General features: G+C 43.9%; 1 protein-coding gene across 5 annotated transcripts in view; it reads right to left on the bottom strand.

Annotated features, from left to right (window-relative positions):
* Positions 1-16811, bottom strand: part of UBR4 (ubiquitin protein ligase E3 component n-recognin 4) — a 79433-nt gene that overhangs the window by 21106 nt on the left and 41516 nt on the right. For all 5 annotated transcript variants that reach the window (XM_040587198.1, XM_040587199.1, XM_040587200.1 and 2 more), the window contains 23 exons: positions 16307-16423; positions 14909-15118; positions 14013-14162; positions 13086-13313; positions 12892-12970; positions 12149-12391; positions 11044-11212; positions 10297-10441; positions 9483-9568; positions 8915-9002; positions 8587-8780; positions 7295-7534; positions 5997-6135; positions 5331-5456; positions 5036-5164; positions 4234-4577; positions 3912-4002; positions 3445-3529; positions 2919-3046; positions 2066-2195; positions 1406-1563; positions 772-881; positions 93-234 (listed from right to left, as the gene is read on the bottom strand). In XM_040587198.1, coding sequence (XP_040443132.1) covers positions 93-234; positions 772-881; positions 1406-1563; positions 2066-2195; positions 2919-3046; positions 3445-3529; positions 3912-4002; positions 4234-4577; positions 5036-5164; positions 5331-5456; positions 5997-6135; positions 7295-7534; positions 8587-8780; positions 8915-9002; positions 9483-9568; positions 10297-10441; positions 11044-11212; positions 12149-12391; positions 12892-12970; positions 13086-13313; positions 14013-14162; positions 14909-15118; positions 16307-16423 — 3531 coding nt within the window. The remainder of the gene's footprint in view (positions 1-92; positions 235-771; positions 882-1405; positions 1564-2065; positions 2196-2918; positions 3047-3444; positions 3530-3911; positions 4003-4233; positions 4578-5035; positions 5165-5330; positions 5457-5996; positions 6136-7294; positions 7535-8586; positions 8781-8914; positions 9003-9482; positions 9569-10296; positions 10442-11043; positions 11213-12148; positions 12392-12891; positions 12971-13085; positions 13314-14012; positions 14163-14908; positions 15119-16306; positions 16424-16811) is intronic.

Here is a 16811-nt window from a genome sequence, read left to right as displayed (position 1 = left end):
GAAGAGATGAAGATTTCGAAGCAAAAAAGCCAAACTGACAGGTCAGGGACAGGCTTTCTGTTGCTACCTAATTCCTCCATGCAAGTCCATACCTTTGTGATGAGGCTGCCAATATAGGGCAGAACCCCCCGGGCTGCCAGGTAGACCTTCCAGTGGGCCGGTTTGATGAGTTTCTGATACAGCGCCAGGTACTCGGCGGCACACTCACCAGCGATGCTCAGCTCATCCAGGTAGCTAGTAAAGAGAAACACAAACTGACAACCGCTTCGCAGTAACAAGAGGCATTCACAGCTTAAGGACACCATGGCAAGAAAGAAAAAGCCTCCAGAAATCTATCCTCCCTGTTGTCCTCCCAGCTAACAGCACAACTGATAGTCATCACTCAATGGCTAAAGTGGTATTTTGTCCCAAAAAGGAGTTCCCCAACTTTGCAACTAGTGTCAATTGGGGCAAGTTATGTCACAGGAACTAGAAGAGAGTTCACGCTATTATTTTGCTGTCTAAGAGGCAGGGGAAATGTCATCCACACAGCTGAACACCATCTGCTTCTGGAAAAAGTATGCAACAGCAACAGCTTATGGCCAGGCAGCAAAAAAAAAAAAACCAGGTATCCCTAAATCTACACCATCCCAGCTAATTAAGTTTTAAAAGACCTGTGAACCAGAGGTATACAAGGGAGAGGTGTGAGAGAAGTTGGAAGAAGGGAGAGATTCTCATGGGAATTAAAGAAAAATAATCCTGGAGCTGTCAAGTGTGGCAACACAGAAATACCTTGTCAGGAGATCAAGGACCTGCTGTTTGCGGCTGGGGATGGTAGCCAGGGCTTCCACAATAGTACACGCAGCCTGCCTGGCCGCTTGAGTGGCAGGAGTAAACAGCACCTAAGGGAAGGGCATGAAAAGACGGTATCATTTGACGTCCACAGATAAAACTAGTGGTAGCTTACAAAAAGGCACAGCATACATTTCGACAGTTTGGTGACCTGGTGGCAGCGTTCTCTTGTTCTTCCAAACACTTGATTCTGTGAGAATGCCTACTTTGTTCACCATCAAAATGTTTAAACAATGCACCGTGTAGGCAACATACTAATCCACATAAACAAGAAGAAAAACTTTTGCCCAGGACCTATGAAAATTCAATAATCAAAATGCAGCTAAGTAGATAGGTAGGAGCACCGTGGCAAATAAAGGTTCAGAATTTTAAGAACATGTAGACTACTGGACAAATGTTTAGAAGTAGTATTTTTAAGGGAACAAAGCTGCAAAACTGACACAGAATTAGATGCAGTGAATTACAGTCTCCCGAAACATCACTGCCTGTATTGTCTGCAAAGTGTCTGCTACCAATAATCCCTGACTGTTAACTCTGCCCAGTGCATCCCACTGGAGTTTTCACCCATGTTTACCTGTCGCAGCCAATTGTTGTGCCCTAGCTTGAGATCCAAAGGGCAAGTTCTCTTCCCACAGCGACTCATGAACTGTTTCCATTTCCAGACATATTTTTCCGACAAGTAGAGCTGGTGAAGTTCAGCTTTGCTGGGAGATTTCCCGTTGGCATCTACACCTGCAATATTGAACACAGCTCAAGAGAATTGTCAGCAGCCGTTAACTGCAAACTGCCATTATATTTTCTTCTTCATACTGGAACTCTCTAAACTGCAGTTGTGAAGCTGAGTAGCTTCTCATTTCTTTCTGCTGCCATTTTCACCTCTGCGTGGAGCTATGTTCAATTCCAAGCCAGACACAAAACCCACAGCCTCTCAGGGAATTCCATCAGCCCTTCAAGTTGGCTGGTATTACTTGAAATAAGCAGCAAGTTTCATTTTTTACATTCCTCTGATTAACTTCAGGCACAGTGCATTTTCTGCTTAGAGTCTGAGCAACACAGCTTAGGAAAGTCAGTGCTACAACCTCGAAGGTCTAAGTGTGAAGCTAAGTGTGAAGACGGTATCAGATGTCACAGGACAGAAGCCAACACAACTCTGCAGAAGTACATTCCTTATTAAACCTGGAGAGACATACACATTCCTTTACAAAATTGCACAGAGTTAAAAGCACAGGACTACCTCTGGCAGGGAGGCACTTTTTCCAAGCTTCATACGATGCTTTGGGGTCCCTCTTGAGCCACAGCTGAGCTTGTGCATGGATTTCGTTGCTGTAAGGCTTCACAGTGGTGAGAGCATCCACAGGCACATCCTAATAAGCAAAAAAGCTCTATGAGTCTTCAGAAAGCCACAGCCTGTTCCCTTAAGAGTACGTCCTGTAGGAGAATGAAGGGTTGCATCTGTGCCATGAATAGGCAAATGCAGCTCCTGGACAACAGCAGGGTATGCAGCTGCTGTTAACGATGAACTAAGAGAGATGCCTTATTCCAGTTACTACTGAAATATCAACAAACTCATCTTTGCCATCCATCTGTGATTATCCGATAGCTAGATCAAAGCAGAAACGTACTTTCTCCCTTGCAAATCCTAAATTACAATCAAGGAGCAGCCAAATCAATACCACTTTTATCAGAATTGTAGCACTGTATTTAAAAATCTGAGTCAAAAGTACTTGATTCTACCACATTTAGGTCCCTGATTCTACAAAGCTGTTGAAAGCACCAAAAGCCTGCCCAAAATAACCAAGCTGTAGCTGTGAAGCAGCTCTTTCCCCAGGCCTCCAATGTGAGTGGGGAAAAAAACAAAGCCCAGTTATGAACAGTAGTGGTCAAAGCCACGAAAGAACAGTAAAAAACAGAAAGCAGTTAACCTGTAATTTGCAAAGACGAGAGTCACAGGACTTGTGCTTCCCTAGCAACAGGGACCAGGAAAACCAAGCCCTGGCTTCCTCACAAAGTTATTAATCACCGAGATCACTGTGCCAGACTTTAATCAGCAAATTTCCAGGTGCTTTGCTCAGCATCTAAGGCAGTACCTTGTTTTTCTTGCTGGTTGGAGCAGGTGGCTTGATCAGCTTTTGAAGAATGCGCAGGCACATGAGGGTGATGTTTTCAACAACCACTGGAGTTTTAATGTTCACTGCCATCAGAAAGAGGCTGAGAGCTGAAACACAGACATAAATTTTCATTCCACTGTAAGATCTGCAGAGAGCACACCTCCACAGCTCTAAACGGCACATTAAAAGCAATTAGTTAGGCACGACCTCATATCCTCAAGCAAAACTATCACATTCTCACGCAGCCATGGATGGAAAACAATTTTTTATTACAGAAAGGGAGTTTTGCCATCCTTCCCTTTAAGCCTCCATCTCTCTCTTTCTCAGCACTCCTGTCTCAAGACAAGCACTACCCCAGGACAAAGCTAGCTGGTGCCAATTCCACTTCAACCCAAATCACAAACTGAGTCAGCATCAGTTCCCTTCCTTAAAAGTCTTCCTATAGTGCATGGACCTGGGCATAGCAGTTTAAAACAAAGCTTTCGCACTAGTCATCTGAACTCACCACAACGTAGTCGGAGCTCCCAGCAACTGTCCTCCTTCGAGATGGAATCTGTTAGCAGCAGCATTTCATACTGGAGACTGCTAGCCTGTAACACAGACACGTGTTCAAAGGCTTAAGAAGTCTTGGTGACGCAGCAGTTCTTTTTGCTTTCTGATATTTAAAATGCACAGGTTCAGAACTCATTGATCTAAGTAAATTCAATCCCATGCCCATTTGGGATGACTGGCAACCTGTTTGAGAGAGCTGCAAGCAACAGCCAAGACAGGCAGAACTGCCTGAGGAAACTGAGGCATATACCTAATCACATCATTTTGTGCTTTACTGTGACATTTATCTTAACTCCTATCAAGACACAAACTTCTGCATTACAAATAGACCACGAGAAGAGAGAAGATGCCATGATAAGAATACAGCGGCAGTTGCAGAGGGACAGAGAAAACAAACAGGAAAACACTGGAGTCTCTCACCAAGTCTGGATTTGCCCAGTGTCCCTTCAGCGCTGCAGAAACCTTCCCGATGATTAAATCATTCATTTGCTGTGTGGCCTCTGGATTGTCCCTAATTCCAGAAGGAAAAAGAGAATACTGTTATGCTATGCTTGCACTAAATACCAAAAGCTCCCGGGATTTCAGCTTAGTTGACAACAAATATACAAGCAGTTGTAGTCTACGGTTTGCTGATGGTATCTTCCCTATAAAGCTACTCCTTCCTGATGGTGCATTTACAAGCACGCAGCTTTCCAGAGTTCACTGCAGGTCAGAGGGCTGCCAACACCAAACCCCATCTAACCTGGTCAGAAGGCACATGAGCTGACGGACCTCCTCCCGCATAGTGGCTGCGCCCCGGCGCAAGTTGTAGTCAAACAGCTCTCGGATAAGGCCCTGGGACACAAGGATATGCCTGATGGCAGAGTTAGTCGCCAAAGCCCGGAGCAACGTTATGCAGTGTTCGGTGACGGCTGAGGCACAGCCGTAGCATTTAGTTGATGATGTGTGGCCACAGCCTAGAACAGACAAGGCACGATACTGGCTGGCAGTAAACGTGGGTTGGACAGTGGTTCGTGAGGACTTTGTTGCTGCCTCTCTCTGTTGGAGGTCATATTCCAGGAGTTCCTTTCGAGAGGCAAACACTTTCTGGAAACGGAGAAAAGGAGAAATGAAAGGCATGGAATTGTGAGGCAGCACATAACTGCTAAACCCATTCACAGGCTATTGTCATTACTGTGTATTTTGTGGAGAAACACTGTTAATCAACTGTCTCAAAACCTGAAATCCTTCCATCAACGGCAGACTTGGGAAACCCAGTAGAAATGTCAGCCTAACTCCCAGTTACCTGCCCTGTTTAAAGGCTTGTTGTCTACATCACCCCCAATGTAACACTGGAAATGTGACAAATCCCATAGCACTAACAGTGCCGATAACTTTTAGAAATGATTGTTTTGTTATTTCCCTGAAAATATGCAGCTGGTCACCTATCATTAACGATATCATTAAACACAGAACGGCACATCTTACTTTCTGTTTCTGATACACACTGCATCTGGTGACAGAAGAAAACACTTGACCCAAATTCAAATGGAAGCACCTCATACCTGGATGATTTTGGAAAGTTCATCAAAAGAGTTCTTGCAGTCACCACAATATTCCTGGGCTAACTGGAGTATGTATCTATTCACACTAGCTGAGGTAGAACTTATCCCTCCACTACCGCTAGATTCATCCTGGAACAGAGGGAAAAACAAAAGGGAATCAACACGGAGGTTACACACAAAGATAACTACGGCAGAACAGCAGCCGAGGCAAGGACCTGTAGTTGCTCTTGTCAGTATAAAGGCCAGTGGCTCACCAGCCTGGAGTTCTGTGCACAATCCATCTGTCCCCTGTTACCTGTGGCTTTTCAGGAGCTGCCTCATTCACTTTACACAGAAGGTTTTCCAGCTGCGGTCGGTGTCCCATTAGCTGGTGATACACTCTGTCAGCCTTGTCCAGCAGAGTGTTGATATTTGTTACTGCCTAAGAATTAAAAAGGAAAGGAAACTTATTTTATGTTCAGACATAATTTTTAATTCTACAGGACTACAACCACCGATTTCCACATCTTCTGTCTCTTTTGCCTTTCTCTGGCAAAAAAAAGAAACAAATGGCGGTCCTGCACCCTGCTTCTGCCATGAGCACCACGCTGCTGATGCTGCAGCTCAACACGCTTACCCTTTGGGACAGGCCACATATTGCAGTGGGTTCTTCATTCATTAGCAGGGCTCCTCAGGTGGGATGGTAAAATATACAGTCCAAATTCACCCCCTTGTACAGCAAGACAAAGAGGTGCAGTGCTAGATAGCTAGTTTATAAGCAAAGCACTGAATTATGTCTTTTGAAGAATTACTTATTTGGTGGAGCAAGACAGAAAATAAGGAACGCATTAGTCAGTGCAAAGCCTTGAAGGAGCACTGGTTTTTGTGTTACTCCCAAGAGGGATGGACCTCTGATGTCCCTACACTGTTGACCTGGCCAAGGGATACAGTATTTCATTAATGGATCTGCTATTAGTCTCACCTTCTTTCGATCCTCTTCATTTTCTATGGGATCCACTGCACAGCAAGGCTTGGCGTACAACATGAAGTCAAAGCGAGCGTATTTACAGAACCCACAGGCATTGCAAAGGAAGGGATCTTTCTCGTCATAATTGATGGATCTGAAAGGCAAGCCAGAAAGGTCCAAGAATGCAGCTGAGCTTTATGGAGGTAACTGAGGCAAGGAAGGTAAGCTGTGAGGGGACGCAGGTAACAGAGAAGGATGGTCCTTAAAATGTCTAACCTACCAAACTGCCCTGGGGAAGCCACAAGTGAAAATACATGAGGTGCACGAGAATGAAAACCTACAAATCAGGCAAAAAAAAAAAATAAAAATTCCTGACAGAAGCGGTACCACATTCTGGCTGGGAAAAGCAGAAACAGATGTGAATTTGTTCCTAACAATTCTACTTTAACTACAGTAATTCCCAGTAGAACATCAGACTAGGGCACTGTGCCCTTTACAAGAACACAGATAAAAGGAAACCACTTTGTTTTGTAAGGTCTAGGCTTTCAATAGCTTTCACTCTTTACCCAGTTGCAGTGGGACTAGCTACAGCATACTTATTATCCTGCTGCAGGCTAGGGTCGCATGACACGAACTGATTTATAGCTCCCATAATTTAAGAAGGGATGTGGAAACCTTTCAATATACCAGTAATCACCTGATCTACGGAAAGACTCTGCTCAACACCTTGACTCCCGTGAGGATTAGAGAGGACTGTGGGACAATAAGGGGAGAAGAGATATCAGATAAGGGGACAAAACTCACCAAAGAGAAGGATTTATAATACTGTAGTGAAAGCTTGAATAGCGCACAGTAAATTACGCCCTGAGCCCTGCTCTGAATGAGGAGAGCTGAACAAAAGCTCTGAATAGACAAGTGAGCACTGTCCATCCAGAGGCTACGTCAGAGATCCTGCGGGAAACCCCCCTGCAATCGTGTAAGCGAACTCCAGCCGCACGCCCTTGGAACCGGGCAGGCCAAAAATAACCTCCTCCCGGGAATTTTCTTTTTTTAAAACTTCTAGAGTGCTTGATCCGAAACTTCTGTGTTTTTTCAGTATTGTCATATCAGGTTTCCTTTGTTAGCCCCTATTAACATTAAATCCCTGTAAGCCTGTTTTATACTTCTCCACTAATTTGATTGTGCAGTTGTATTAACCGGAATCATGTCTTTAAATAGCAGGGTATTTGGTTGAACAGCCAACACGGGCAACGGCACAAGGGCTCCGAAAACCCCTGGCGCTGGCTCCGTGGGAAGGAACGAGGATGACCTACCTGCACTTGTGGCACTGGTACACGTTTTCACCGCAGTTCCCACACACCCCCGGGTTGGCCGGGACGGATGCGCTGCAGCGGGGGCACTGCAGGGTCTCCGTGGAAGCCTGGTAATTCTCATAGAAATCTGCAAATTCAATCATCAAGTTCGAAGCCACAATGGGCAGCGGCAAGTCAATCTTCACCTCTGTCTGGCCTGGGGTCAGCTGGACTTTTTTAGCTTTGTGCCAACGAGCCGGCCTGGGAAAAGGGAAGAAAACAGAAGGGATTTTTTCAGTGGGGAAGTACCCTCCCTGCCCACGTACGAAGAGAAGCCAAACGCAACCGTCTCGGCTCCAAATCTACTTTAAATGGGATGAATGGAGAGCAGTTCTAGGATTCATTTCCTTAGCTTCTGTATTGACATGATATGTAGCCAGAAATACATTTTAAGCCTTTATCCTCTTCATAGAGAGATACTGTTTGGGATTAAAGAGCTGTTGATGCCTCATGGAAAAACTTTAATTCTACAGACATTTTCTAGGGATTTTCACCTCCATTTTTTTATTAGTAGGGACATTTGCATGAAAACAGGATATTTATTTCTAAAGATCTCATCTGCTCCCACTGCTTATTCTCCACCTGAAGTCAGAATCCTCTCTTTGTGACATCATAATCCTCTCCACAGCAGCCACTTGTGATGTCACAGAGGATTAGGACTTCAAATAAGCAATAAGCGGCAGGCACAGATTAATCCCTAAGCCAAAGAGATCTGATTCTGGTGAGAACATCTCAAGAAGTAAGAAGGGAAAGCATATAAGCAGAACTGGCTCCAGACTGAGCAACGTATTGAAAAGGAGGCATTTTTCATAGGTAAAGCAAGCAGCAGCCGAGTTAGGCCATCCAACCTCTGATTTTAATTCTACTAGATGGCTTCAAGCAAGTGATGTTAACGCTTTCTGCATTTCTGGACATGCTGCAAGGTCCTAATCCCTTTCTGAGTCAAACTCTCCAGGAGGTGCTCTTGGTATTACTACCAGTTTCCAGACAATTAAGTGCTTAAAACTGAGCCTCTACAAAGTTTGCACACACAAATTTTACAGGCGTATGTCAAGCTCTAGGTGAAAGCTGGATCTTTTCTTCAACAATTTCTTGTAGGAGGTTCAGAACAAGCCAACCCAATGTGGGCTCACAGCGATGAGTAATAGTCTAAGAAGGAACAAGCCAAAGCAAGAAGCCAGGCACCTCAACAGAAAACACAATGTGAAATTCAGAGACTTGCACGCAAAAAATTATGGACAAAGGGAACGTACTTGTTTTTCAGCTCGACTATGGCTTGCACAGTCCTGTTGTTGTAATAGATGTTGATGGTTCGGACCATTTTGGTTCGTTTCAGGTCTCCTATCTTCACTGTCACTTTGCTGATGGTGTGGCTGCCGATTAGTTTCACCACCTGCTGGGTGGTAGTGTACCGCGTGTCCACTTTGATGGAGGAAAGCTTGATGTACTGAGGAGACAACACCAAGGACACACTCCCTGTATGATTACATCCCCAAAACCTCAGAAACACAGGAAATCACGCTGCTGTAAACGGTTGGGATCCCTGTAATCGCAAAGGGTTTAAGAACAGCAGTTACTTACACAGAAGGGCACCTCTGGATTGTTGCAGACAAGGCAAGGATCGCTCTCCAGGTAATAGCCATCAAATTCCACCAGCCCAGACAGTGTGCTGCAACGAGGGGAAGAATACCAACATATGTAATTTGGCATTCGCTGTGTTTTAAACACAACAGTTTTAGTTTACTTGCAGTCCCCAGTCCCAGATGTAGCAACAGAAGTGTTAGAAGCACGCTGAAAATTACTGTTTTTCACTAGGCAGCATTTTATTATAATCATTAACCGCTGAGGTATGACTCAGAACAAACCACTGAATTCTGCAAGTCTATATTCCCCAACTGGTTAAATATTTTGTAACATTTACCAAAAATTAAATCAAAACAGCTAAAGCCAAACTACTGCACATAGAATGTCACATTTTTCAGATGGCAGAAAGGAATCTGCTATTCTCCCAAGACCAGCTGCAGCAAGCAGGCAATCTCAGTAGGGGTCCTTCCTCCACCACAATTTTATTGAAAGGATTGCGTGTATCCCTGTGGATCACAGCTAAATAGCTCTTTAGTGAAATGGATCAAAGTCAAAAGGAACTCACTTGTAAATGTTTGAGTTAGGGTGGTTGGTAAGAATGTGGTTTTGAGTCCGGAGGATCTCCACGGCCTTTTGGGAGTATTCCTTCAACTGAAATACAATTAGGAAAATACTGCCTTCTCAACGTTATTTTTTATTGCTATAAAGACATAAAGATTTCCCATCTTGTGGTGTTCCAGGTCCCCCAGAAGATGCACGCACTATACCCACAGGAATTTAAGTGGTTAAATCATTACCCAAGAATGTAATAGATCCTAAAATTAGACCCTTACCACAATAACAGTGTTATTTGTCAGCGAATCACTACAACTGGCTGCCAAGATTTGTAAGGCTTTCCCAGCTCTTTAAACATATGCATGCAAGCATCAGTGCATCTAAATCATTTGTTCCCAAGTGCACTGCTCCCCTAAGAAATCCTACCACCTCCTTGGTTCAAATCACCTGATTACAGAAGATCTCTAGGAACTGAAATATCAAAAGTCTATAAATTAGAGCTAGCATATAAATGTATTTTCCCACAAGGGCTTCCTATTGGAAAGGTTTCTTCTAAATAAAATAACCCAAACAACACCCTCCCTCTCAAAAAAACAACCACCACCAACCCCCCCAAAACAATACAATGAAAAATCCACACTCCCCAATTTTTTAAGGACCCCGTCTTTCTTAACATTCGGATTTTGGGTACAAAAAAAAATTTCCACCAGAACCTGTCATGACAGAATGTCTGTCCCAGCTGTATCATCCACAAGCCCTAACATAATTCAAGGGAAGCAGCAGGACCTGGGATGTTGTACCTCCTTTGTAGAATGACACTGTACCTTTTTCTCTGTCTGCTGTGTTTTCAGAGAGAAGTATCCCAGGAGATCTACAAACTGGGCAGCCTTTCTTCCATAAGCTGGAAGTTCTGGCCAGATTGACCACATGAGATCCAACAGCAATTCCTGCTGAGACTTGTTAGAGTTCCTGTTGAACGAATTACATATCAATTAGGCTTGTAAAATTAGCCATATAGACTGCACGGCACACAATCTTATTCAAAAGTAAAATACATGCTACAGTTCACTGAACTTGAAAGTATTATTTTGCTTTGTGTGGTGTTCAACATCAGAGTTCACAGAGTTAAATCTCAGCACTTCTTGCCACCAGCTGTTTTCTAGCACTCTCTGAAACGAAAGCAGCTGCCTTGCAACAACCAAACAGAGTTCTGAAGGAGGTTCAGCACGCTGAAGTGTACCTTGCCCTACCTAACTCCCAACTTTTTAACTACATGAGTCTGCACCTGCCGAAGAAATTCACTTGCTCACACACAGATGTCAGGAGCCAGATTCTGCAGGCAGAAATAAAACGCTTCTTGCAGATGACAACTCAAGTAGTAAGTCACAACAACTACCTCCAGCCCCAGTAACTGCAAAATAGCGTGAGCAATGCAAGGGGATGCAATCACCTGCAAGCTTCAGCGCTCTTCAGGACAGAGGCTCAAATATTAACTCGTACACCAAGAGCTCTCCATAACCAAGCTGAGGCTGGCTAAGAAGAGCCGGGTCAGAGGCTCCCTCCCAGCTCACCTGTAGATGTGGAGCGCAAGGCAGTGGGCCTGCCATCTCACAGAGGACGAGTTGGACTCCAGCAAGAAGCAACGCAGGAATTGAATGAGGGTCTCCTTATCAGCAAACTTGTTCAGCTGGTTCACCAGAGCCGTACACAGCTGATCTTCCTGACTGCCTGAGCTCTCACCTAGGGGACAGCGGGTGGCACAAGAAAGGCTTAAGAAAGCAGATGAATGGAATATCTCACAGACAGAACAGCTGCCTATTTTATACATCTCAGAGCGAGGATATTGGGGACAAACGACTGCGTTTCAGGCAACAAGCAAGTTTAATGTTTCTTTCTTTTCCCAAAAATATAACCTAGCACTCCTGACTAACATGGAAGACCACCGCTGGAAAACTTGCCAGTAAGTATGTGAGAAATGTGCTACACATTCTGATTAAAAGTCAAGGATAAATCCACAGGGCAGTGAAAAGACTCACAGAGAATCATCTGATAGAGAAAGCCAAAACAGTGCCTTGAAGAATTTATGCCAAGAGAGAATTTATGCCCATGACTTTTATAGGAAAGCTTAATTACTTTCCCAGGACTTTGGATATCCATTAAGCAGCAGCCCTGGCTCCAGCACAGCTTACAAGTCAGACAGAGGAAACAAGTCTGAACATAATCATTGAAGAGGAGCGCTGACTGGGTGTGCATCTCCAGTACTTGTTTTAGTCCCCATGAGCATTTCAACCTCCCACAACCCAGGACAGGCAAGTAGGTGGAAGCTACTTCGTCGTTAGAATAGGTAACTTCCATTAGACAACTTAAAGCCCACTATGGTTAATAAATATTCACAGTGGGGTTGTGACGTACTCAGCATTTAATTTCAGCCCCAACTCTTACGGCATACTGATTTATCTTCACCCCTCTCCAATCTGTATATGGTAAACCTACTCTTCTCCCCCAATTGTTGCTGTAGTCTGCAAGTGCCCTTGCCACAAACCGTGACCCTCTCACAACAGTGCTATTTATCACAGTAAGAAGCAAGCAGTTCTCTCTAAACAGAACAAGAAAGGCAGAGAGGAGCGGACTTCATCCCTAAAATCACCCACAGAAACGGGCACAGCTGCAGCTCACCCTCTCGCTCCTTTTCCTTTTCTTCTTTCTTGCTCTTTTTAGTGGAGGATTTGCTCTGTGTTGCTGTCTGCCCAGAGCCTGATGCTGCAGGAGCAGAGGTGGAAGAGGTGCTTGATGATCCAGAGGATGAAGACACAGATAGCACTTTACTGCCACACAGAGCACAAGACAGCAGCTGCAGGAGAACTGGCGACACTCCTTCATCAACCAGGAAACTGACTTGAAGGAGGAAATAGAGAACCGCTGCAGAGAAAAAAAGAAAATCTTTGAAGCCTGAATTAAAAAAAAAAAAAAAAGAAAAAAAGAAAAAAAGAAAGCAAGCCAAAAAAACCCAGCTGAAAACAAAAAACCCCTTTAAACATGACAAGGACCATCCCACAAACTCATAGAACCTTCCTGTCCTGCACTACAGAAGCACAACATTTGGGTAGACCAAGATAAAGTGTTTCATTCCAAATTACACACTGGAACAACGGCAGCACAAGCAAGAGAACACAGATCTCCTATTCCTGTTCTTGTAAGTTATCCATTACAACATATTGTGTTTCTTAGCTATGGAACAGATGCAATTACAGCACTGTGATATTTAGTACTGGAAACAGTTCAATCCTACTCAAAACTCTCAGCTGTGTGTCCCCCACTTCTTCCCTGCTGAGCTTCCCCAGCTGAGAAGTTTTGATTGAAACCAAAATGCATACTGCATCCCCTCTGCTCCCTCAAATACTCTCGGAGAAAGAACTCACAGTCATCTTTAATGCAGAATTTCTGCCAGTTTACTGTTCGCTGTGTGGCGATCTCTGCACAAGCCTTTAAATGTTCCATCTGAAAAGCACAATGGGACAGGATTAATCATCACCATGTCAGTATTTCTGTTACTGACATCTTACATAAATGCAACGTACACTTTTTCCTAGTGCAGTGGCACAGTTTTCCTTACCAAGCTGATCAATGTATCATACTGCAGAGCAGAGCCTGAACTTGCTGTGACCACACTGGCACGAAGGAAAATGCCTTGCTCTTCTAGAAGCTTTTTGATTCCACGAACATGAGAGTCCAGCGTGTGAAGGTCTCTGAGCTGGCGGTATTTATCCTTCGATCCACAGATAAAGAGCAAAAGCTTGCGGACTTGGCGGCGCACGAATGGAGTCTGCTGGATCATCAGGTACTAGACAAAGAAAAGCCTACAACATCAGCACTGCAAACTCACCAGTTTGCAACCTCTGCGCCAACAAAAATATGGTGTTTTTTTACACAAAGAAAAGATACAGGTGATGCATTTGTGAATCTGTCAGCTTTAAGGTAAAGTCACTCTATAAAAGTAAGTCACAGGCAGAAGAAACACTGAACAACACTGCATCATCCTGAGCCGTGCAATTGTCAAACCGCTGCTGAAAACCAATTTTTGTCATCTATGACCTCAAATACAAAGCTAGCAAGCCTAATTAAGAAATCCTACCACATACTTGTGCAAATGTAAGATAATTTGTTATCTCAAGTAAGAAGCTATACAACACCAAAGGAACTGAAAAGATACACTCCAAATACCTTACTGATTTCTTTTTTAATGACTAAGTTAAACACCAACAGCCGAGCACAATGTTACACGAAGGTTTTCTATTCGAGTTTTCTGGCAGCAAAAGTTGAGTTACACGAAATAATAGCAATATATTTTTCATGTATCCTTTCCTATAGATTCCTGTTCAACAGGAATAAAACAAAGCCAACAGTTCACCTGCTTTCAAGGGGGATTAAAAATCAGAGATGGATCTGAGATCAGTTCTGCAAAAGCTCACCTCTCCCATGAAAGGCAGCATTACTGCAATTTTGTCATTAAAATCTGTAGGTGTATCACGTTCTCACTTACCTCAGACAAAAAGTAGAACCAGGAGTGATCAAAGATGGGAGGTGGGATGCGGGAGTTTGTGTCTGCAATCTTCTTGATCTGATAGGGCAGCCGCAGTACCATCTCTGTCAGGAGCTGAGTGTAGGCCTCAAAAACATCTGCAGCATGACCCTGAAAGCAAGAGCGATCAATCAGGCTCTGGCACCGAACCCTCCCAGGGTGGTGTCATGACAAGCTACAGGGTGCATTTATTGATTTTCTAAACCCAGAACTTTTCTGGATCTTTGCAGCCAGAAGAAACGTTCCCAGCTGATTTAAATAAAAACAAGCCAACAAACCTGCACAAGGACTTTAACTAGATGGCAACTATTAGGATGCAGTAAGCTAGTCCGTAGTAAAAAGGCATTTTAACATACGAGCTTTCAACTTAGGAGAATTCTTACGTTTAACCAGGCTTTTTTCACTGCACCTGTATTTGTGTCAAAGCACCCCCTCCCCAGCAGCATCTTAGCAGAAAGGCACCGTGGTGGTTGAACAAGTCTAGGATTTAGTGTGGAAATCCCCATCAACTGCTCGGCTTCCTTGCCACACACTAAGTAGTGGTGGTTCAGAAATTCTGTCTGCCAAGCAAAAGGAGTCACGCGATGGAGTAGCTTCCCTTCGGAAAGATTAACACTTCAACCAGAAACGGTGACAGCAGCTCCACAGCCTGCTTTAGGGGTGCGTCGATGGATACAGCAAGCTAGGCTGCTCTGAGAGAACTCGGAGCAATCCCAGTTGTAACTACGCACTAAGGCAATGGATTTTACTTGCACTGCTAAGGGAAAACCAGTTCTGCAAGGATGCTTTTACTTGCTTCTGTGCAGCAGCCTTTTAACACAGGTCATGTAAAGCTAACAGCATAGGGTGGGACTCACCTTCACATACTGGCGGAGGAAAAAGGGGCTCATATCAGGTGGAGAAGAAGTAGTGTGAGGTTTCAGGAGCTGGCTGGTGGCTACAGGCTCCTCATCATTCTGCTGGCTTTTCCAGTACTCCAGCAAAGACTTCAGCACATGCAGACAGTAGTCAACAGCGCCAGAGCTCAACAACGCAGCGGCAGTGGCACTAGAGATGAGGGAGGAAGACTGAAAACAAAGAGGAGATGGATTAGTAAAGCACCTGACTGAGAACCACTGTGTTGGAAGAGCAGGGGAAGCGGTGAGAATCAGACAGCAGTTGCTGACAGTACGGATAAGAGAGCAGGTTTTTGTGAAACTTTACAGGCAGCTTTTAAGTTTGGGGTTTGTTTGAGGTTGGGGTTTTTGGTTTTTTGTGTTTATGAAAAGCAACTCAAATATTTACAGAGACTCTTTTGAACAAATGCTTAGTAAAGGAAAACAAATAAAATCTCCTCTTAAGTCTAATCTCCCCTCGACACATGTGCCAGAGGCCACTCTGCTATGGATTAGACGACTAGGGCTTTTTTTCCTCCCCTTCCCCGGCTCCCCACCCCCACCCCTTTTTTTTATTTTTTTTTTCCAAAGTTGGGATTTCTATTTGTTTATCTGGGATTTGGCCAGCTGGGCGTGAATTCTGGTAGAGAAAGAGTCCCTGTTGCAGATGCTGCTCAGAGGCTCTGCTCCACCCAGGTATTGCTCCACCTGCATTCTGCAAGACGATGAGCTTTGATTTCTGTGGGAAGCTCAAGTGAATAACAAAGGCTGGAGAAAAAGCTACTGTAAATAAAACTATTAAAGCAGCCCTGTAAATCCAAACAAACCCCACAGCTCATAAGCTCATTAAAATTTGATGCAGTTCAGACTAAATTTTTTAACCTCTATGCTTTTTTATTAATCTCCTTCCCACCACACATACTGCTTTTTATGCCTTATTACTGTACCTTTTAGCAACAAATATCTAAGGAATCCTCTTAGCGACTTTTACGTTGACACAGCAGCATATTGCTTTCCAATAATCACATTACAAATCCTCTTTAACCCCTTCAGCACCAGTAGAGATGCAAGGCAAAAACCTGCTAGACAGTTTTAAATAACATCAGTAATGTGCTGCCCTTAGCTCAGTCAGAAACTGTGCACAAAACAAGTGAATCCAGTTGTCTTCACATGTCTGTTTCCTTCATTCTGAGTTTCGGCAAAGATCTTTTTTCACAAGAGTCAAATAACATTACAGATTCCTCATAAATTTTTCCAAAGCACTTTTAACTTTTTCAGATTTAGATCAGCTATTTCAGTTAGCAGCTTTTAGACCACCTTTGATGAACAAAAGCCACCCAAGCACATCAACCCCTTGACAAAGCAATTTGAAGAATGTACCTCACAAATGGAAGACTTGGATCCTGACTTAGTTCTGGACATGAACACACTAAGCAGCCTCATTACCACCAAGTGCACTTCATTCACAGGAGAGCGTTCGTTTTTCTTAGACACATCCTGCAAGGAGAGAGTTTGCTTGCTTACTTCCAGAGCTGAGCACAATGTCCTAAGCATCTAAATTTCAGTGCTCTGATCCTCATGAAGCATTGCTAATTTCAGCTCAAGCAGTAATACTGAAAAAGCAGCACAAATTCCTCAATATAAGGGCAGACAGTGGCCTGGATGCCAGAGAACAGTATTACGCAAATGAAAAACTATATATGTCAATTATGCATTACTGATCATGTCTGTTTTAAGAGTTTAATTCAAGCGAAACAAATTGTCATGCTCAGTTGTGGATGCCGGAACCAGGAAACAGTGCGAGTGAGACTCATGTCATTTTCTACCTTATTTGAAGCGAGCCAAGAGAAATAAACTGCCTGAACACATCCATACAGCAATGTGT

Source organism: Falco naumanni, chromosome 3, assembly GCF_017639655.2.
Source record: "Falco naumanni isolate bFalNau1 chromosome 3, bFalNau1.pat, whole genome shotgun sequence".
In the NCBI taxonomy this organism is placed as follows: Eukaryota; Metazoa; Chordata; class Aves; order Falconiformes; family Falconidae; genus Falco; species Falco naumanni.
Note: the sequence above shows the minus strand (reverse complement) of the source record. Positions and strands in the feature narration are given on the sequence as shown.